The 18836-nt window shown below is 34.2% G+C and overlaps 2 protein-coding genes and 1 pseudogene across 5 annotated transcripts; all 3 read right to left on the minus strand.

Annotated features, from left to right (window-relative positions):
- Window positions 1-102: 102 nt before the first annotated feature.
- Window positions 103-4868, minus strand: LOC111298205 (phosphoribosylamine--glycine ligase-like). The gene is made up of 5 exons (XM_022892968.2): window positions 4785-4868; window positions 3590-3905; window positions 2838-3208; window positions 2040-2570; window positions 103-686 (listed from the first exon to the last, which is right to left on the minus strand). Exons 1-5 carry the CDS (start codon window positions 4806-4808, stop codon window positions 270-272), a joined length of 1659 nt encoding a protein of 552 aa, XP_022748703.2. The 5' UTR covers window positions 4809-4868; the 3' UTR covers window positions 103-269.
- A 195-nt stretch (window positions 4869-5063) lies between these two features.
- LOC111298207 (shaggy-related protein kinase kappa-like) lies at window positions 5064-10465 on the minus strand (annotated as a pseudogene). The gene is made up of 12 exons (XR_016328841.1): window positions 10279-10465; window positions 8846-9085; window positions 8525-8617; window positions 8352-8411; window positions 7989-8258; window positions 7547-7621; window positions 7149-7250; window positions 6935-7075; window positions 6789-6839; window positions 6192-6287; window positions 5796-6106; window positions 5064-5538 (listed from the first exon to the last, which is right to left on the minus strand). The product of XR_016328841.1 is annotated as a shaggy-related protein kinase kappa-like (transcript).
- Window positions 10466-11359: 894 nt separating this feature from the next.
- On the minus strand, window positions 11360-17421 carry LOC111298438 (uncharacterized). 3 transcript variants are annotated; one of them, XM_089745667.1, is made up of 9 exons: window positions 17009-17421; window positions 15565-15660; window positions 15351-15449; window positions 15105-15184; window positions 14550-14663; window positions 13745-14006; window positions 13507-13555; window positions 13252-13363; window positions 11360-13161 (listed from the first exon to the last, which is right to left on the minus strand). In XM_089745667.1, the coding sequence occupies exons 2-9, from the start codon at window positions 15572-15574 to the stop codon at window positions 13123-13125; spliced, it is 765 nt and encodes a 254-aa protein (XP_089601793.1). In that variant the 5' UTR covers window positions 15575-15660; window positions 17009-17421; the 3' UTR covers window positions 11360-13122. The 3 variants fall into 3 exon arrangements, 1 of the variants encoding a protein (XP_089601793.1); XR_016328843.1 differs by having other exon boundaries at window positions 11360-13361; window positions 13488-13612; window positions 17009-17418; XR_016328842.1 differs by having other exon boundaries at window positions 11360-13361; window positions 13488-14006; window positions 17009-17415.
- Window positions 17422-18836: the final 1415 nt, after the last annotated feature.

Raw genomic sequence — 18836 nt, forward strand, 5'->3', positions numbered from 1 at the left:
TTTCCATTTTTTTTCTTTTAACTGAGGTGAATTAGGTAAAATTCATCGATGTCGAAGCCCTGTAAGTAATAACTCTAAAACATACAGAAACTGGACAAAGGATTTTCAGGAAATGTAGAACTTTCAGGGTGACAATTTTTTGTCCGAATAGTAAGTTTCTTTTACCTCTTTCATATCTTATTTCGATTTTGAATTAGCAACAGCTAGTTATAGGACATCAAACATTGTAAGATGTCTAGTCAAGTAGTCCACAGTATGTTAATGTTTAACTAGGCATTTCTAGCAAATTGCTTTTGTGGAAGTGCTCTCCATCCGATATCCTGCCGGTAGAATCCTCCCAGCCAGTTGATTTCTTCAACTGCTTGGTAAGCTCTATCCCTTGCTTCTTCAAGATCTCGGCCCTTAGCAGTAATCCCAAGAACACGGCCCCCAGTAGCAATGAAATTGCCATTCGAATCAATTGCAGTTCCAGCATGGAATATCTTGACAGAAGGAGCGACATGTTCTGCTTCTTCAAGGTTCTGAATCATAGTTCCTTTCTCGTAAGAGCCAGGGTAACCCTTGCTTGCCATTACTACCACCATGGCAGACTCGGGGGACCAGTTCAGTGATACACCTTTTAGCTCTCCTCTACAAGCTGCTAGCAGAACTTCTGCAAGATCAGACTCCAATCGAACCATCAGAACCTGTGTAGCAAACCGCAACAATTCAATATAACAATCTAGATCAAGATATGTCCCCAACCAACAAATTTGTACAGGTCATACTGCATCAAAACAAAAATTAGCTGATGAAAATAACAGTCTAAAACTAGGTTCATCATATGTCAGGTAATCGCAACCAAATGTTCGATATCAACTTCTTCCTCCATTATGACTTCCAGAACATAGTCGGTTAACAAAACCAGAGATTTGATTTAATTGCTGACCTTCAGTCTATATCAAACCTTATATCAACAAATCAATGTCATTCCTTGACACTTAAATCCATTTATATGGTTTCAAATTTCAATAATCTTTTTATCTTTACCCTTGTTCACTTGGATATCAAATACTAATTATTTTCCATCATATGACTTTCAGCCCTTTAAAACAACTCGGAGACACAAACCTTGATTAATTGAAACCTGTAATGTCAAAATATCCAAAATTTCACTCTAGCAATCAGTTAGAAGCTCTCAGTCAGACAACTAATCTTAGAAAGTATTCTGCAACTGTCAAAAATGAAAGTTGAAAAACAAGAATGTTCATAAGCTAAACGGTTATGCAAAAAGGCAGATAATCAAAGAACAATACAGAGAGACAGGATCAAAAGTATATGATGTCAGAGCAGCCAAGTTGTTCATAAGGTTTTAAAGCAATATATCATAAACATGAACCTATGGTGACTCCCAGGAACCTGATTTACTACAAGGAAATCATTAAGGTGCTAGATATTGATGATATTTGTAGTGTGCACCACTAAAGAGCATCAGACTACCGACCATTGACCCAAGGAATGGATCCAAGCAATAATATCATGGCAGCATTGATCATTCAAAAATTAAATTAGAATATACAGGATAGGGGGTAAGCACAGATATGAAGATAGAAGGGAAAACAAAGCAGGCAAATAAAATAGCATAGCATATGAGCACAAATTCTTATGCCTTTCCCTTCTAATGTTTTCTGTCCTATCTTTTCCTTAATTCCAAGGTTACACAATATGTATAATACCATCAAATTGTTAACCTAATACGGACAAACAGATAGCATAGATAAACTTTGAAGAAAAAAACAACTCCTAGCATTACATGGGGGAGCATATTGCTAATTAAATTCTGATTTAAAGTAACAAAAACAGGACAGATTCTAACAAAAATAAGCCTCACTCGCTTCTTGGCAGGAAAGCGGTTAGAGATTACATGAACCCAAAAACTTCATATAATTGAGATTGAGTTTCAAAGTGTTTATAATGCCTCATTGAAGCTTAAACAATATTAAAAGCTTAACTTTAAAAGTAAATTATGCATAAAAACCAGCCCATCTCCCATAACTGACCTGACACTCTGGATCTCCAAAGCGGACATTGTACTCGATGAGTTTAGGAAAGCCTGACTTCTTCTCGATCATTAGTCCAGCATACAAAACCCCAACAAATTTGCATCCCTCTGCTGACATTCCCTTTACTGTTGGGAGAATAATGGATTCCATGGCCAAAGATTGAAGTTCTTTAGTTAAGACTGGTGCTGGAGAGTATGCCCCCATCCCACCGGTATTAGGACCTGTATCACCATCTCCAACCCGTTTATGGTCTTGAGCAGATTCCAGCGGTATGGCATTCTCTCCATCTACTAGGGCAAATAATGATGCTTCTTCTCCTTCAAGAAATTCCTCAACAATGACCTGGCAACCTGCAGAACCAAAAATTCCCTCAACAAGCATTGAATCTACAGCTTCATATGCCTCCTCCAGTGTCATGGCAACAATAACTCCTTTTCCAGCAGCCAATCCATCTGCTTTGATAACAATAGGAGCTCCTTGCTCTTTAATGTATTGCTTTGCAGCTGATGCATCTGAAAATGTTTGATACTGCACCAAGATTCAAAGCATTAACATAACTATTCTAGTAAAGAACAGGATAAACAGAAGCTTACATAACAACATTGGAATGCATAAAAAATCAAGAACATTTACTCAGCTTAATAAGCCCTTTTCAATTCCCACATAACCTAATTAAAGGTGATAAATTTATGAAATAATAACAAGTCTCAGGCTGTAATAAAACCCAAGTTTTTGCAAAGAATAGAGAAAAATGCCGCAACTAAAAATTTGGCAAGAATGCCTTCTATAACGAACCTTAGCAGTAGGAATCCCATATTTGTCACAGATAGTCTTCATGAAGTTCTTAGAACCTTCCAAAGCAGCAGCCTCTGCTGAAGGGCCGAAAGTAGGAATTCCAGCCTTTACCAAAGCATTAGCAAGACCTGAAACAAGGGGAGCCTCTGGTCCAACAACAACCAAACCAACACTCCATTTGCGGCAGAAAGAAATCACAGCTGAGCTATCAGAAATATCAAGGTCAGGAATACAGGTTGCATTCCCTGAGCTGGAAATCCCTGCATTGCCTGGTGCACAGAAGACAGCATCACAAGAAGGCGACCGCTGCAATGCATAGCAAAGTGCATGTTCTCTTCCCCCTCCACCAATAACTAGCACTATCACTCTCTCTGCAGCAGTAGCAAAAAGACACAAAATTTCAAGGAATTATACAAACTCTTTCTTTTCCAATAGTCACATTGGTTAGATAACTCAAACATGCGCAAACACGACATCAAAATCACACTAAAACAGGACATAAGAAAAGGCCACAAGCTTTAGTTCAATGAAATAGAAACCCCATTTTCACAAATTGCTTTATTCACTGCAATTATCTATGGCTTTGCATTGAGGGAAAAAAAAAAGAAATTAAATGAAATGCCCACCTTTTTTTTTTTTTTTTTTGTTACCACGAAAACAAACAAGAAAATTAGAGAAAATGGACAAAAGGGTTATAATAAAAATAAATAAATAAATGAAAAAATGGGGTTTTAGAGTAGTTCTTATCTCACCGGAAGCACCTTTACTGCCATGGCCATGAACCGAAACCGATGGCTCTGATAGCTGGGCAAAGCATCTTAAGGCAGTAGAGGACCATCGTGAGCCGTTGATGTGGTGGCGAGCCGAGCTCTGATGATTGATGTTGAAACGGAGAGTTCCCACGGAGAAAGAAGAACTCCCAAGGAACAATTTTGATGATAAAAAGGACTTGGAAAATTGAGAACCGAAGCAATCATAGTTGAAGCTATTATTGTCGGTAACAAGTTTTAGAGAAGGAGAGAGGTTGAGGGTTGTGAAGGTCATTCCTTTTCTTTTTGTTCCCAAGTTCTGCAAAAGGAACGAATAGCCGTTACATAGTGTTTTTTTCTTTTTTTTTTTTGTGGTTAGACTCGATATTGAAAGAAACAAAACATGGCGGCTTTTATAGTAGGGTTTTTTTTGCTTATTTAAAACATTGTGATAAGATGTTTCTTCGGTATGATTTTATGTTAAATTTATTTCATTATTAATTAATCTATTGATTGATTTTTTATGTGATTTAATTCCGTAATTTCTTATAATGTAATATTTTATGTTGATTATGATCGTTAAGAATCTTCAATATTTTTAATATAAAAAAAATTAAAATTGTATGAAAGTTGAAATGAAAATTCTGTACCATTGCATGCAAACAGAATTTTGCAGAATTTGCCAAACAATAAAACAATAGAAGTCACTATTGTACTCACACACACACACACGTGTATATATATATATATATATATTTTTTTAAAGTTCATATATAAACATAGCGAGAAAGTACCAACAAGGAAGCTTGAGAGGTTGCAAATCAAAACCAGAAATTTTTGTTGGAATTAAGGATCGAATGCAGATTGAATGCAGTCAGAGTCAGCTTCCAAGCCTTGTCTTTTTGTTTTATAGTGTCCAAATTGTGACTAGATATGTGTGCAAACCAAACTGGAATCTAACCGATAAAAAAGGTGTGTTGACGAACTATGTGCTGCTGTCTGTTTCGCAATTAAACGACAGGTAGGGCTGTAAATAAACCATTCCGAACGAGCTTGGTTTTGTTCACGGTTCGTTTATTGTTCAAGATGATTAAAAATTTTAGACATAATGTTCGAGCTCGTGTTTGTGTTAAATGAGTTTTGTTCATTAAAAAGACAAACAAAAAGAAAGTGGATTCAGTTTCACTTTCAATCTTACTGTTGTTGTCGCCGAACCAACCATTCCGATTCTATTTAAGACTGCAACAAAATCCCCCAGCAACAGCAACAAGAAAATTCGATCCCTGGAAAAAGAAAGAAATGTAAACCAATTAATGAATCAGCTTCATCCATTTGTATCATATATATATACGTATATATGTATTTATGTATTTATATATCAACCTCGTGAAGCAAGCAGCATTTTCTAGACCATGTGACATTTTGGTTCTCTGATGATTTTAGGGGTTAAGGAAAAGAAAGGAATGATAATGGCCGATGCCACAAGGGAAACTTCAATCTCATTTTATAATTGGGTAAAGGGAATTGACTGAAGAACAAAGCTGAATTACAACTTATAAGTTTTCAGCAAGGGCAAAAAATATATACATTCTCACCATTTTAATCTCACTAAAAGATCCCACAACAGGGGATCACAAATAACTATACATCAAAAGTTACAATAGTGATCATAATTGTCTTTAGAATGAACACAAAAACACCTCCACCAGCAATCTAAGCCTCGGGTCTCCTTTGTTCTAATCACTTGTTTTCAACACTCTTTTCTTACTAGAACCATGACAGAAGACGGGTATGGGATTTTTTATGTACAAATCAAAATGGCGTGGGATGGCTAGTAGAAGCAGAAGAAGCTTGGAATAGTTGCTAAGTGTGCAGGACCGTGAATGAATTCTAATTACGATCATGCTCTGGAATAAGTTTCTTAGCAACTTCAGGGGTGATGCCGGAGAGCTCTACCAATTAAGGGGAAAAAAGGAGCAAGAAAGCAAGACATTAAATCAGCAAGCTGCAAAGATATCAAGAAATAAACTATTTGAACCAATAATTACCGGATAAATCTTATTAGAGCTTTTCCTTTGTGTTAATAGTAATTAATTTCAAGATATTGCATACATGTGGGAAGAAATGTGATTTCTCAGCAAAGTACGTGCAACAGTGTATCTTGATGGCATAACATGCTTAATGTATTTAAGTACCAAGTGAAGCTGACCTTGAGACTCAAAATTGAAGAGTGGTGGAAGTGGACAGCCATTGGGAAGGCAGGTGTTTGGGTCCCTCAATTCATCAAAGAAGGGGTGAATGCAAGCCTCCAACTGCAGTTGCATCACCACCGGCAGACACAGATATGGAAACCAGGGGAAAAGAAAAAGCTGATTATGGATTGATAATTTTACTATTACTACTGAAGGCAGCGGAAGTATAACTGTCATAACTTACAGCAGTGCATCGCAAATTGGGAGAGTACTGAAAAAACCTACAAACAAGGTCTACTGCTTCTGGAGGTAAACGTTTTTGGAAGACCTGTTCCAAGAAAATGTATAATGAACTTTAATAGAATCCTTATGATTAGAGCATAAACAATGAAAAAGAATAAAAAAACACGTACCTTGTGCCATGGATGTGGCTTTATCTGTGGGAACTTGAATTCGGTGTAGTTTGGGTTCATGCACTTGAACTCCTCCCTGGTTGGAGTTCCCAAAACCTAAACAACAAATTCAAAAAACATAGACACATTATTAAACACATCCTTAGGGAATCCTTAAACGAATATGTTTCAAAACATTGTAATAGAACACAGTGGAGACAGGGCCATGGGTAAGACACCAAACAAATTGTTTTGATGCCGACTGCATTCAGTAATACTTAACATACTCAAATTCTAAAATTTTTTGTTCACTTTCATCAAAAGGAAGAAATGAAAAAATGTTATAAAATTGACACTCTAGATACTCAATACTCATTTGTAACTTATCTACAGAGTTTATTAAAGCATCCCGAGAGTACATTTAATTTCATTTCTAACATAACTGAGTTTAAGCAAAAGTAAATCTAATAATTATCAAAACTTATGGTTTATTGTTGAGATATCATAAAGTTCAATTGATTTTTCCAATTCTAGCAAATCGTCAAAATTAACTAATAGATTAATCATGCATCAAAAGCAAGTAGTCCAAAAAATATGAGAATTAATAGATGCAGTCACCTTAATGATTTCAACTAGTTGGTCGACCCCACTTTCACCAGGAAACAGTGGCTACATTGTATGTTAGTGAGTCAAGAACAACAATCAATGAAGACAATAGCAACTTGTAACAGTACTCTAATTATACATATCAGTCTTAAAATTACCTGTCCAAGAAGCAATTCAGCCATCACACAACCAGTAGACCATATATCAATAGCAGTTGTGTATTCATTTGCACCAAATATGAGTTCCGGAGCACGATAATATCTTGAGCAGATGTAAGAAACATTGGGTTCTCCCTTCACCTGAAAACATGGAAAGCACCCAGCCTCAGGTACAAGACCTGGCCACAACAATTACTATTGCGTCAAAACTTACCAGCACTTTTGCACTCCCAAAATCAAAAAGTTTCAATTGATGAGTATGTGGATTAGACATGAACCATAGCAGTTGAGTCTCACCAAACAGAGGACAATGTGGCTCCAAATATGAAGTTTTTGAACCAGATTAACAGCTTTTTCTCATATAAGGAAAACAAAAAATGATAAACTAATAAACTCTCAAGCTAGCTAATTTATTTCAGGGTTGCTTCACATAACTACTATACATCTTTAGCAATGATAAAATAACCTGTAAATCACAGGTTTTTGTCATTATGTTCAAGAAAATTGATCAGTTAGAATAACAATAATACACTTACGTGCAAGGTGTACACTATTACATGAAAAACATGTTTTCCGTGAAAAACACTTGATTCCTGAGAAAAAGAGTCTTACGAGTAAGTTCTGAGGTTTGATGTCACGGTGACATATACCAATGCAGTTGTGTATGTAGGCAAGTGCTCTGCAATTCTGTAACCCAAAAGAAGAAGATAATTAGCTACAACTTTTTCCAATCAACTAAATCTTTTTGTGTTAAAACCGAACTGAAGAAAGGTAAAAAGAAAAGCAAGTTTATTTCTAGAAAATTTGAAATATTTGACCAATCTTATGTGAAGGCAAAAGTTTTAAATTTAAAACTGAAGGATGACTTCTAATTATATTACCATATGAGATAGAAGCAGCAATAAAGAAGTCAGACAATAAATCATTTATGAAACAACTCTGGATGACCCAATTACCCAGTAAAATGTAATTGAAAAAGAAATATATTCCAACTCCATCAGTCCATATATCAATATAACATATAAGGATATGGTTTCATAAAATGGAGATGCACCTGATATGTATACAGTTTAACATATATTAAAGGCATTCGTTTGTTGATCCTGCTATTAGCTTTTTGCTGTTTTATTAACAGTTTCTGGGACATACTCAAGAACAAGATTGAGGTAGAGTTCTTCCTTGTCTGTTTTTGAGAAAAAATAATGCTTAAGGGAAACAATTTTGGATGGTCCAGAATTTTCATAATCTGCAACTCCCTATGCTTATAGTGCTTGTCTTGAAGAACCTTCTTAATGGCGACAATTTCTCTTTCACCATATTTTGCCTGCAGCAAACAGAAAACTTATTTCAAGATTATAATCTACCAGAATAAAGTCAAGAACATATTCACAAATAAGAATATTTTAGAACTACATACTTGGAAAACAACACCAAAAGAACCAGTTCCAACCACATGCTCAGCAATATAACTGACATTCTGTCAATCCAAACAAAAATAAATATATATTGAGAATGATGCAAATCAATAGAATACCCATTCATTTGAATCTCACATGGAAAATTTGTGTGCTAATTTAGTTTTCTTTCAACCTGCTTTGATTGAGCATTGCGACCAACAATGGTCGCTCTTGTCACATGCCCTATTTCAGCACCCACTCCGTCAACTACATCTGCTTCGGTATCCTGCATGGATAAAACATAAAGGATGGTCTACAAGTAAAGAAACATTTTAAGAAGATTGTGATATTCTGTTTAAGGTTTCAGCATTCAAACTACTATATTTTCAATTAGCATGAGTGCTGTTGTAAAACCACTTCAGAAGAAATTTGGACAAGTTCAATCCCCAACCCACCCCCTCCCCCCCCCCCCCCCCCCCCAAAAAAAAAAAAAACTACAGATTGAGCTGCTTATTCTGTCTTCATCATGGTCCACCTTGTCCTTCAATTTCATTTCAAGCATTTCTCTCCCCAGCCAATCAATGGAACTAGATGAGCTTAAGAAACCATTGACAGACCTGGAACTACCTACTCCTTCATTTCCTAGGCTTGCAGATGCCATAATTCAGCCAGGTAAACCTTATAGATACTAGTATTAGCTATCCACCAAATACTCTATAGTGCAGCTGCCCATCCCGTCCAAGCACCTATTTTCCTAATAGATTCCCAAAATTACCAAGTCAGAAACATTAGAAAAGATGAATATAGAATGATTAACATCATAGATTCCATGCAAAAATAACATATATGACCAAGATGAATGATTGAACAAAGAAAAAAAATCATCAAGAAAATAGTTGCTTAAACAACAATATCGCAAGATTAAACTCCTCAAATAAAAAGAACCATACGCTTCTAGGAGACATGAATTTAAGCAATAAGGCATTCAAGCAAATAACAATGAAGGAGATAAAATGGTATATGGAAAACATATGGGAATCAAAAGGATTACTTCGTCATGTATCATATACAAATATACTTTTATGGAATGGAGATGTCAAACAAATGCAATATAACAGGGAAACAAGAAAGAGATTTTCAGTTAAGAAGCAAGCTGTTAGGACAACTAGACCAGGTCTTAACTTCAAAGTAGTGAGATCAGCTACATAAATTCATATTCCCCGAAACATGCCCTAGATTTATCTTCAGTCAATTACTTTACCTTAACAAATGACCTTTCTTTCTATTAAATTAAAGCTTATTTCTTAGTAATTTGCTTCCGTAAAGTGTTGCCAAGATTATCAGTGTAATCCATTAATAATTTTAAAGAAATAACGAGGATAAATAAAATAGTACTAAAATTAACAAAAAAAAAAAAAAGAAAATTTACAGTGATTCACGCCATGAAATTATCCGTTATTCTTAAAAGAAGCTTCGATCAGATCAAGCGCTAATCTAACCCATCAAAACACCAGAAACCACACTAATTTCCATTCTAAATGATAAAGTGAGGAGGAAAAACCTAAAAATCAAACCTTTTACCAGAAAAAGAAAGCATTAATTTTATTGATAATTAAACCAAATTTATTTCACTTCAACAAAAAAAAACACAGACACTGAAAACGAGTTAGAGTTTCGAATACTTTCTCGGAAGTGTTTGGAACGAAACTGAAAACAGATCAACCGCATTTTTTATCTTAATTTCAAAGCAGATTTTTTTGAAAAAAAAAATAAACGAGACTGAGAACTGTTTCTGATCTGATCAAGTTTTCTATTTTTTTGATTTCCGATTTTTGTTTTTTTGTAATTTATATATTTTCCCTATATTTTTGTGGAGATAGAGAGAGAGAGAGAGAACGACAGTGTTGGAGTTTATGGATGTTTTTCGGAATAAGAACGGCCAATTACCTGACAATCTTCATACAAATTCTTTTTATTACTGTCATTATTTTCTAAAATCCTAAGCTATTCGCACCGAAAAGAAAAAAATTCAAAGATCCACTACTATAATGTACAGTGACCTTATATATAAATACTGTAAAAAGTAATTATCCTTTTTTTAATGTTTCCCTAATAAGGATGTTATCATCGGGCCTCGTTCCACTTAATTTCCTTAAGCAGGTGGTTTCTAAGTGTCGGACAGTGTCACGTGACTGATCACCTTCAACCACATATAAATAACACGCTCATCTTCATCACCATCATCCAACAAAAGCCATGGCATTTCAAGTTGACATGTGGCAATAAATCGAGGCAGGAGAAGATGATGGGGGTCCCATGTAACAGATCATAACAGGGTGAACATACATTCTTTATACTCGTATGAAGTAAGCATCTTGCACCAATTATAATAATATAAATCATATATAATCTTCTTTGTTTAACGAAGAGGACAATTGGCCAGCAAGGATTGAGAATTCCATGCAGAAATTGCATGAAATCTTGACCCTCAAATATTATATACTTAGCAGGTGGTCATGGAAGTCAATTTCCTCTGTGATTGCCAATTGCCATGCAACTCTTAAAATTATTGCTTACCATAATAATTTTCTTCTTTTATTATTTATTTCCAAGACTAAAGGATTTTTCTTTTTTTTTTTTTTTTTTTTTGAGCAAGAGATTACAAACCAGAATCAAATTCTGACAAATCTGTTATTAACTATACAAAAATTAAATAAAAATTTAGAGCCCTGGGTATTTGATGCATGCATAAATGTCTTTGTACGCTTCCAAGTGGAAAAGTAAATGAGTAGCGAAAAACTAACTAGCAAGTGTTTTGTCATGAATAAAAATAAGCTAATTTCCTTCTCTCTTTTTTTTTTACAAACTTAATTTTTGCTTTCTAAAAGGAAATTCTTGTACAATTTTCAACCAATATTTATCTTCAAAGCAACAATTTGAGTAACGCTTTTACGACAGCCAAAACCAAACCCACATCGGTTCCCACTGACAATCAATTTACAGATCATCCAAATCACTCCAATGCCTATATATAATATCAATGTATCAGTGATGAAAAACAAAACAAGCTGCAGGCTGCTAAAAGTTCCCCATCTTTCCTTCTCTTCTGCACAAAGAAACCCATTTATAAAGCCCTCACGGCTGAAAGCACTAGGGGCTTATGCAAAACTAGAGTCTAGGCATAAGGCGTGAACCGCTCAACAAGACACCCATTATAACTCGGTAAAGCTGACAGTTGATAGGGCTCTGTCATAAAATCAGAATATTTACAGTTCCAGCAAGAGGAGGAAATCCACCTATAAAATCAGAATATCTCGGTACCTAGTCGAGTGAATGGCAAGAATTCAGAGGATATTCATAGCACCTCAGCTGGAGAAAATCCACTAGGGTCTGCAGTGATGAAAACAGTGGTGCTGTGAGATTACAAAGATGATAACCTTTTATTTCTCTTTTGTTTCTGGTTCCTTCTATTCTGAGCCAAGATCGAGATTTCTTCAATCGAAGAAGTATTAACATAGGGATTTCTTCAACCAAGTTAAATTACAATGATATCTTCAACCTCTAGGTCAACTGAACCTTTTCCCTACTTTGCTGCTGAAACATTTATTGAACCATGGAAGAAAGCAAATGCAAGTGCATGCTCAATATTCAATTGACTAAGCAATTTGCTGCAAAAGAATATGGAAGATAATGAATATAAAACCTTGACAAAAGCCATGGAAGAAGAAGATTTGACATTGAACAACTCAAGCAGAAAGGTGTGGACCATGCAGTCAGTTAAGAGATCTGTTATGTTGGAGATTTATGAAGGTAACAATCCCATTAAACACACCTAAAGTTCCACAACTAAGAGAAAGAGATTCTACTCGGATGAATGAGTTCAGGAAGATTTAATACCCGTGAAGGAGATTTGTGAGCAATGTCAAATTCATAATATTATCAGTAATGCATATCATTTCATCACCATTAGGCCCATTATCAGCAATATGGTCATCATGAACACTGTGGACAAGTCCACACTTTAGTACCTCCTCCACAACTTATTTTGCCATCAATCATCACCACCAAAATCACCATCAGGCCCACTGCCACCACCATAGTGATACTTCAGCTTGCTACTAACAACATCCTAACAGCACCATATACGATACCACGATTACCAATGTTGAACCCACCTATCATTACCACAGGCACTATATTCAGATTTTATAAAGTAGACACTACCTTTTTAACTTTTCAAGGCACACTTTCCATGTGTTTCTTCCACACCTTTTCTGTAATTTGTAAAACTTACATCAAGATTCTTACGAAGTTGTGCTTTAACAAAAGAATTAACCACAAGCTGTAATAACAACATACTTACGGTGGCACTGGACCAAGTTCAATCAAGTTAGCAACAGATTTAATAGAGATTCTCAATCTTAAATGAACTTGGCAACCACCCAAATAATAAGGAGAATATCCAAGGCATTCCCAGGAAAAAGTTAGACCTTCAACTCTGTTCAAAGAAGCACAGACTGTCGACTGATCTAACTGGCAATTTTCCCTGAATTTCCAATACAGCTACTCCCAAAGGCTGAAAACATTCTAACAATCATACGTTCTTCCCACAAACAAATATTTATGAATATTCTCTAAACTACTATATAACTTTTAATCTTGGTAAACATTACCATATAACTTTTAATCTGGGTAAAACATTGGCCAAAAATTTCTGATCACAATAAATAAATGAATACTGGTAAATGTAAAAGTTCACAAAAATCAAATGCTTATCATTTTAAAAATTCACTAAGAACCAGAACTCGATTTCTGTACCCAGACTTGTTTCTGAAAATTTAGAGAACATTAATACTTGGTTAGTAAAAATGTAACAGAAGACAAATAAACAAATCAGACATTCAAGCATGGTTTAAGCACCTCATGAGAACCATAGCCAGAAGCATGGGCTCTTTTGCCTGGTTTCCCATCACTCACAGCAGATGATCCATCGGCAACTGCTCCACGACGACTAACATGTTTATGGGATCCTGCATAAATTTAAAAAAAAAAAATAAAGTGTTAATGAAATGTGAAACTAGCAAAAAAATGCATGATACAGAGTTTGCTCAGCTTCCAAATAAAAAAAAACCATTATCTAAAGAACTGTTACGTACACTTCCGATGGTTTTAACTTGCAGACTCCATTCATTTGACAAATCAACTTTAGTATCACCATAATCCCCTTTATTCTACTTAAAGGAAAATTCCGTTTTCTGCAATCCTGGGTTGCTGCTGCTCACTGAACACATAATGCAAACATATGTAAGTGTGCAACTGCATTGGTGTCATGATAGCAATCAATTCCAATCTGTGGAGAATTCCTTGGACAATAATTTTCCCAAGGAACAATAATACCAAAGATTTAATATACCCATATATTCTGAAGAATATAAAGGTATCTGCATAGATTGAGTAGCAGATGATGACAAGGACTCATAACTTGCATATGATCCATCAGAATGGCAAAGGGCCCATATACCACGATCTGGTCTATCTTTGTTTCTACTACGTCTTTCTGGCTTCTCACTACCATGCAAGTCATTCCCAACAACCTTATCATCTGACGCACTGTTTGCATGCATTATCGCCCATACCACTTTCCTCTTTAGATATTTCAGTTCCCAGAGAAGAACCTAAAGTAAAAAGCTTATTAGAAAGTTGCTGCTCATCCCTTTTAGAAACCAGAATATAAGAAGACTCGTCTTTGCCACTTCCATTTTTCAAGCTATCCCTTAGAACATACTGACACCATACAAGACAAGGTATTAATGACACAAACTTTGAACAACTCACCAAGAAATCCATCATGGATCTAAACATGGTCAAACTAGATTTAATGTTAGAAAATAAAAAGAAAAAATTTTTCCAATGCAAATGGATCAGTAAAATACCCAATTTATATGTCATCATCTTTACTACATATACGAAAGAAAAGTTATTCCCCAAAGCTTTTAGATATGTTGCACACTGTGCTCTAATATGTTAATGAACCACCACAACTGTTCATAATTTTACTTCAATAGCTAAGTGAGCATGACAATTTCACATATTAAAGTTTATTGACCATAAAATTACTACACCATTACTATATGAGGGAAAAGAGTGAGGGAAAGAAAGAAACATGCGAACTAAAAACACGTTAGATAGTTTTGGCTAAATTAACCAAATATGCATACCATTGTAGTAGAACCCCTTCTCTTTTCAGAACCTCTTTTGGATGATGCTGAACTTGGACTTCCACCAGATGACCCACCAGCTCTTCTGCTCAGTTTCCCATTAGGCAGTGACCTCTGTCATAGAATATTATTAGAATCCAAAAGTTGTATATAATGAACCATTGGGACAAGTAGTTCACAGGAAATCAGAAACAAATTTAACACATAAATAAAATTAAATAAAACCAGGAAAAGAAAAGTAGTAAAGACAAAAATCTTAATTTTGTCCATATATCAATACATCAAAAAGGGTGCAGGTGAAAACTATTGATCCTTATATAGTATTTTACATTCTTCAGGAATTCGATTCTCACTGGTAATGATGTCATTGATTGATATTAACATGGTATCTACTCCATCAAATCACTTTTATATTATCGCCCACAAACCCACAAACCAAAGGAACGCCTATTTGGCTCTAAAGCTTTATAAGAAAACACACCAAATAATAGTAAATAAAACACTGCTCATGATTTTATTGTCAACTATATTGTTATTTGAATTATAATATATTACCCATGATCCTCCCTTGGCAACTCTTATCTGTCTAACAGAATCCATTAAAGGTGTAACTACAGGAGCATCCTTTGGTACACCTGAAAAAAAGGTATTACTGGAATGACAACAAAATATCAATACATAGTGACACCAAATTTTTAGTCATTTAATTGCACTGCTAAAAGTTTCTTCTTTTTTTTTTTTTTTCATTTTCCAACACAGTAACTACAGAGTGCAGATGTGAATAAGATTTGTGTAACTAACCAGCTCTTTCTGCCTTCCTTCTCTCTAAATGTATCTCTGCACTAGGAAGATTCCCAACTGGCTTTGCAAGAAATTCAAGGAACTCCAAATACTCAGGATCTAGATGTTCATCAAGAAATACTTGTATTTATGAACAGGAAAATAGTTGCATATATAGGTCCACATGAAATCCATTTTACACATGAATTATACTTAAAGAAAATGAGCTTATTACCTTTGAACATAGTCCCTTCACGACCATTTGTTTTAGACCAGTGCTTTGGAACATGTTGGGAAGGTGCACACTCAACAATATTTTTATATTGGGTACCTAACAAAGAGAAGCAATACTTTTACTTTGAAATGCATGTGTAGCATCAGTTTATTGCAAGCTTCTAATTTAGATAGAGGTCAATGAAAACAGATTAATTAAAAGATCAGAGATCCTACATAAGCTTGTAAAAAATACTAGATGCTAATTCTGTCAAAAAATTCATTTCTGTTTTGGTAATGAAGGTAATCTAACATCTCCAAATGACACATAGATTTCCGAGCTATTAGCTAAAAGAGAGAATCAGATTCATTAGACCATTAGAGAGAGGACAAAGTCTTATCCAGTTGCAATGCAAAGGTATGTAATGTAACATCAATCTCTTTGGAGTTCAAGAATTATCTTTGTCATTAAAAAACACATGACCCTTAAAGAACTCTTTAAACTCCAAGACGTCCTCTGGGCCTCTTGAAGTCTATGTACACTCTGGAATAAGATTGATGCTTCTGACTGCAAAATCATTGCGAAAAGTAAAACTATAATAAGATAATATCTTTTTCTTATGCTAACCCTGGAATTCTGGCTATGTACGATTAAAAAAAAAAAAGCTACAGGAAATATATGCAGTGACAGATGCAAACGCAAAAGAATGGTATCCATAGACACCCCAAAAATTGGAAAATTAGAAAATTTAAAAGAATTTTTTTCCTGGACACCCTAACAATTTCCCCTGAACATATCTTTCTTAATTCCCTAACCACTCCACTCACTGCCACTACCCGAATCCCAGCCTCGGCCCACAGCCAGCCAACACCCAGCAGATACCCACTGCAATAAGTGAACACTCTGAAAAAAAAAAATGGATCCGCCACTGAATATATGGAAGACCAACTGGATGAATTAGTCCCTCAACAGCATCTAAAGGGTGAATTCATATTTGATCAAAAGGATGGAAAATTTTCCTTCCGTGTTAATAAACTTAATTTATAGCCGAGGCAGACACCTACAAAAAGGAGTAGAAGAACTTGTATGTGGATGCACCTACTTAGAGGTGACAAAAACTGAGTCTTTACTTAAGCAAAGGAAGTCCAAATATTACGACACATGCCCATTTACAAGAGAACATCAATAAACCCCAAAATGACGAAATCTCCATAAAAGAAACCAATATGTATACATGCACATGCAACGACTATTAGCGCTAAAACAGGTAATCATACACTAAATGGAAAAAAAAAAAAAAAAAAAACCCATATAAACCCTTGAATAAAGGGAAAAAAAACTACCAATTCAGAGAGAGAGAGACTCCATTGACAAAACCAGAAGCAAGAAAACAAGGACAATAAAATCCTCAAAAAAAGTCTAATAAAGAACATAATTCAAAAGAGAAAAGAAATGAAAAACTAACGTGCTCTTCCCGGGACAGAAGGAGAGCCAGTTGTAACGGCCAGGAAATGCACTATCGACTTCTTCGTCAAGCATGACCATCGTAATGAAAGGCGGCACGTGGCAGAGAACCACCTTGGAACGATCCAAAATCTCCTCTATGCCTTCCAAAACCCTAACCCTAGAAATCACAAACCACAAAATCCCCCTCAAAAACCTTCACCGACCCTATCTTTTACATAAACTGGCTTCCAAAAGAACGCGAGAATCACTGTGAGATCACATCTTCTATAAACGGAGTTGATAACCGATCGATTAGCGCAGCGGAGCCCTAATTTTTGCGAATTGAAGCCCAAATCGCCATGCAAGAGTGTTAGAGACTACAAAGGAAGAAAACGTGAGACGAAATATAAAATAAGAAAAAACACTTTCAAGAGTAGGCTTTTATTTATAAAAATTAATAATTAATATTCCGGTCATGTCGTCATTTTAATTTTAATTGCTTTTTAAATTTTAAAACTCCTAAATCCTAATAAATCTAGTACCTTACCTACATCTGTAATTTGTATTTTTTTTGTTCTGAATCTAAAGCCTAGGAGTAAAATTTTTGCCTGCATCTGTAATTTTACCAACCCTGTCCACCACGAGTTTTTTTTTTTTTTCTTTATTTTTCCGTCACTATATTCTTATTTATTTATTTTATTTGAATTCCTACTGTGAATGATAAAATTAAGGTTACTTTCTTGGTGGTCAATTGATATTTTTCAATTAAAAATGTATGATTAACAAATCGTTAGTTCAATTAGTTAACATCGTTTTTTTTAATGAAAAAATTTGGAATTCAAATATTATCGATAATTATTTATGAAAATCATCTCGAATGCATAATTAATAATCATCAATGCACATCATGTAATCACCTATTTTAAGTTATAAGTATGATATATTTTATCTTAATCTCAAAAATTAAATAATTTATTTACTTTCAGATTTTTTTTATAAAAAAATATACGGTAAATACAACAAATTCAATAGTAAATTTCTTCTTTAATTAAAATTTTGTGCAATAAATTAAGAATTTAATTTTTTAAGTGCTTTTTTAAATAACAAACACAAATGTATGTTAGAAAAGCTAGAAAATGTCCATCGTATCATCAACCAATAAACATCAATCATGTCATGTTTGGATAATTTGATTCATGTGGCAAATGTTAAAAGGGATTGGTTCATGAAGATTACCATTTTTTTTTAAGTTATTGACAAATAAATTTCATTTACATAAAAAAATAATTTGTATAATGTAAAAGAAAAATATCTAATATATGATTAAAGGGTTGTCATATGTTTTATTAATATATATTTAAAAATTAATAAATTAATATAATAAAAAATAATAATAATTTTATTTTGGTAATAAAATTAATATAAAAACAACGTAAAAATATCATATACTCTTTGAAATATGCATCAACTTAAGCCGAGAATTTATCATAGAATTATACATAGCCATCATAAATTGAATGTTAATATTAATTAATACATATTTCAAATAGCAAAATCAAGACTATTTGTGCTGTTGATGGTGAAAAAAATCATATTCATGTTCAATCGTATTAACATATTTGACCAATTATGAAATGGTATTAACAAATTCGACCAATGATGAAATAATATTAGGATAATAAATAAATTATATATTGCCTAATTATATATTTTTTTTCGTAATTGTAATTCATTTTCTTATTAGAAAAAGGAATATTGATTAAAAATATCAATAAGTCAAATAATTTTGAGCCCAAAATAGTATTTGATTTTTTTTTAATTCTTAACATACCTTTATATGATCCTTT

Source organism: Durio zibethinus, chromosome 16 (genome assembly GCF_047325235.1).
Source record: "Durio zibethinus cultivar Kanyao isolate XHJ-2024 chromosome 16, ASM4732523v1, whole genome shotgun sequence".
Taxonomy (NCBI): domain Eukaryota; kingdom Viridiplantae; phylum Streptophyta; class Magnoliopsida; order Malvales; family Malvaceae; genus Durio; species Durio zibethinus.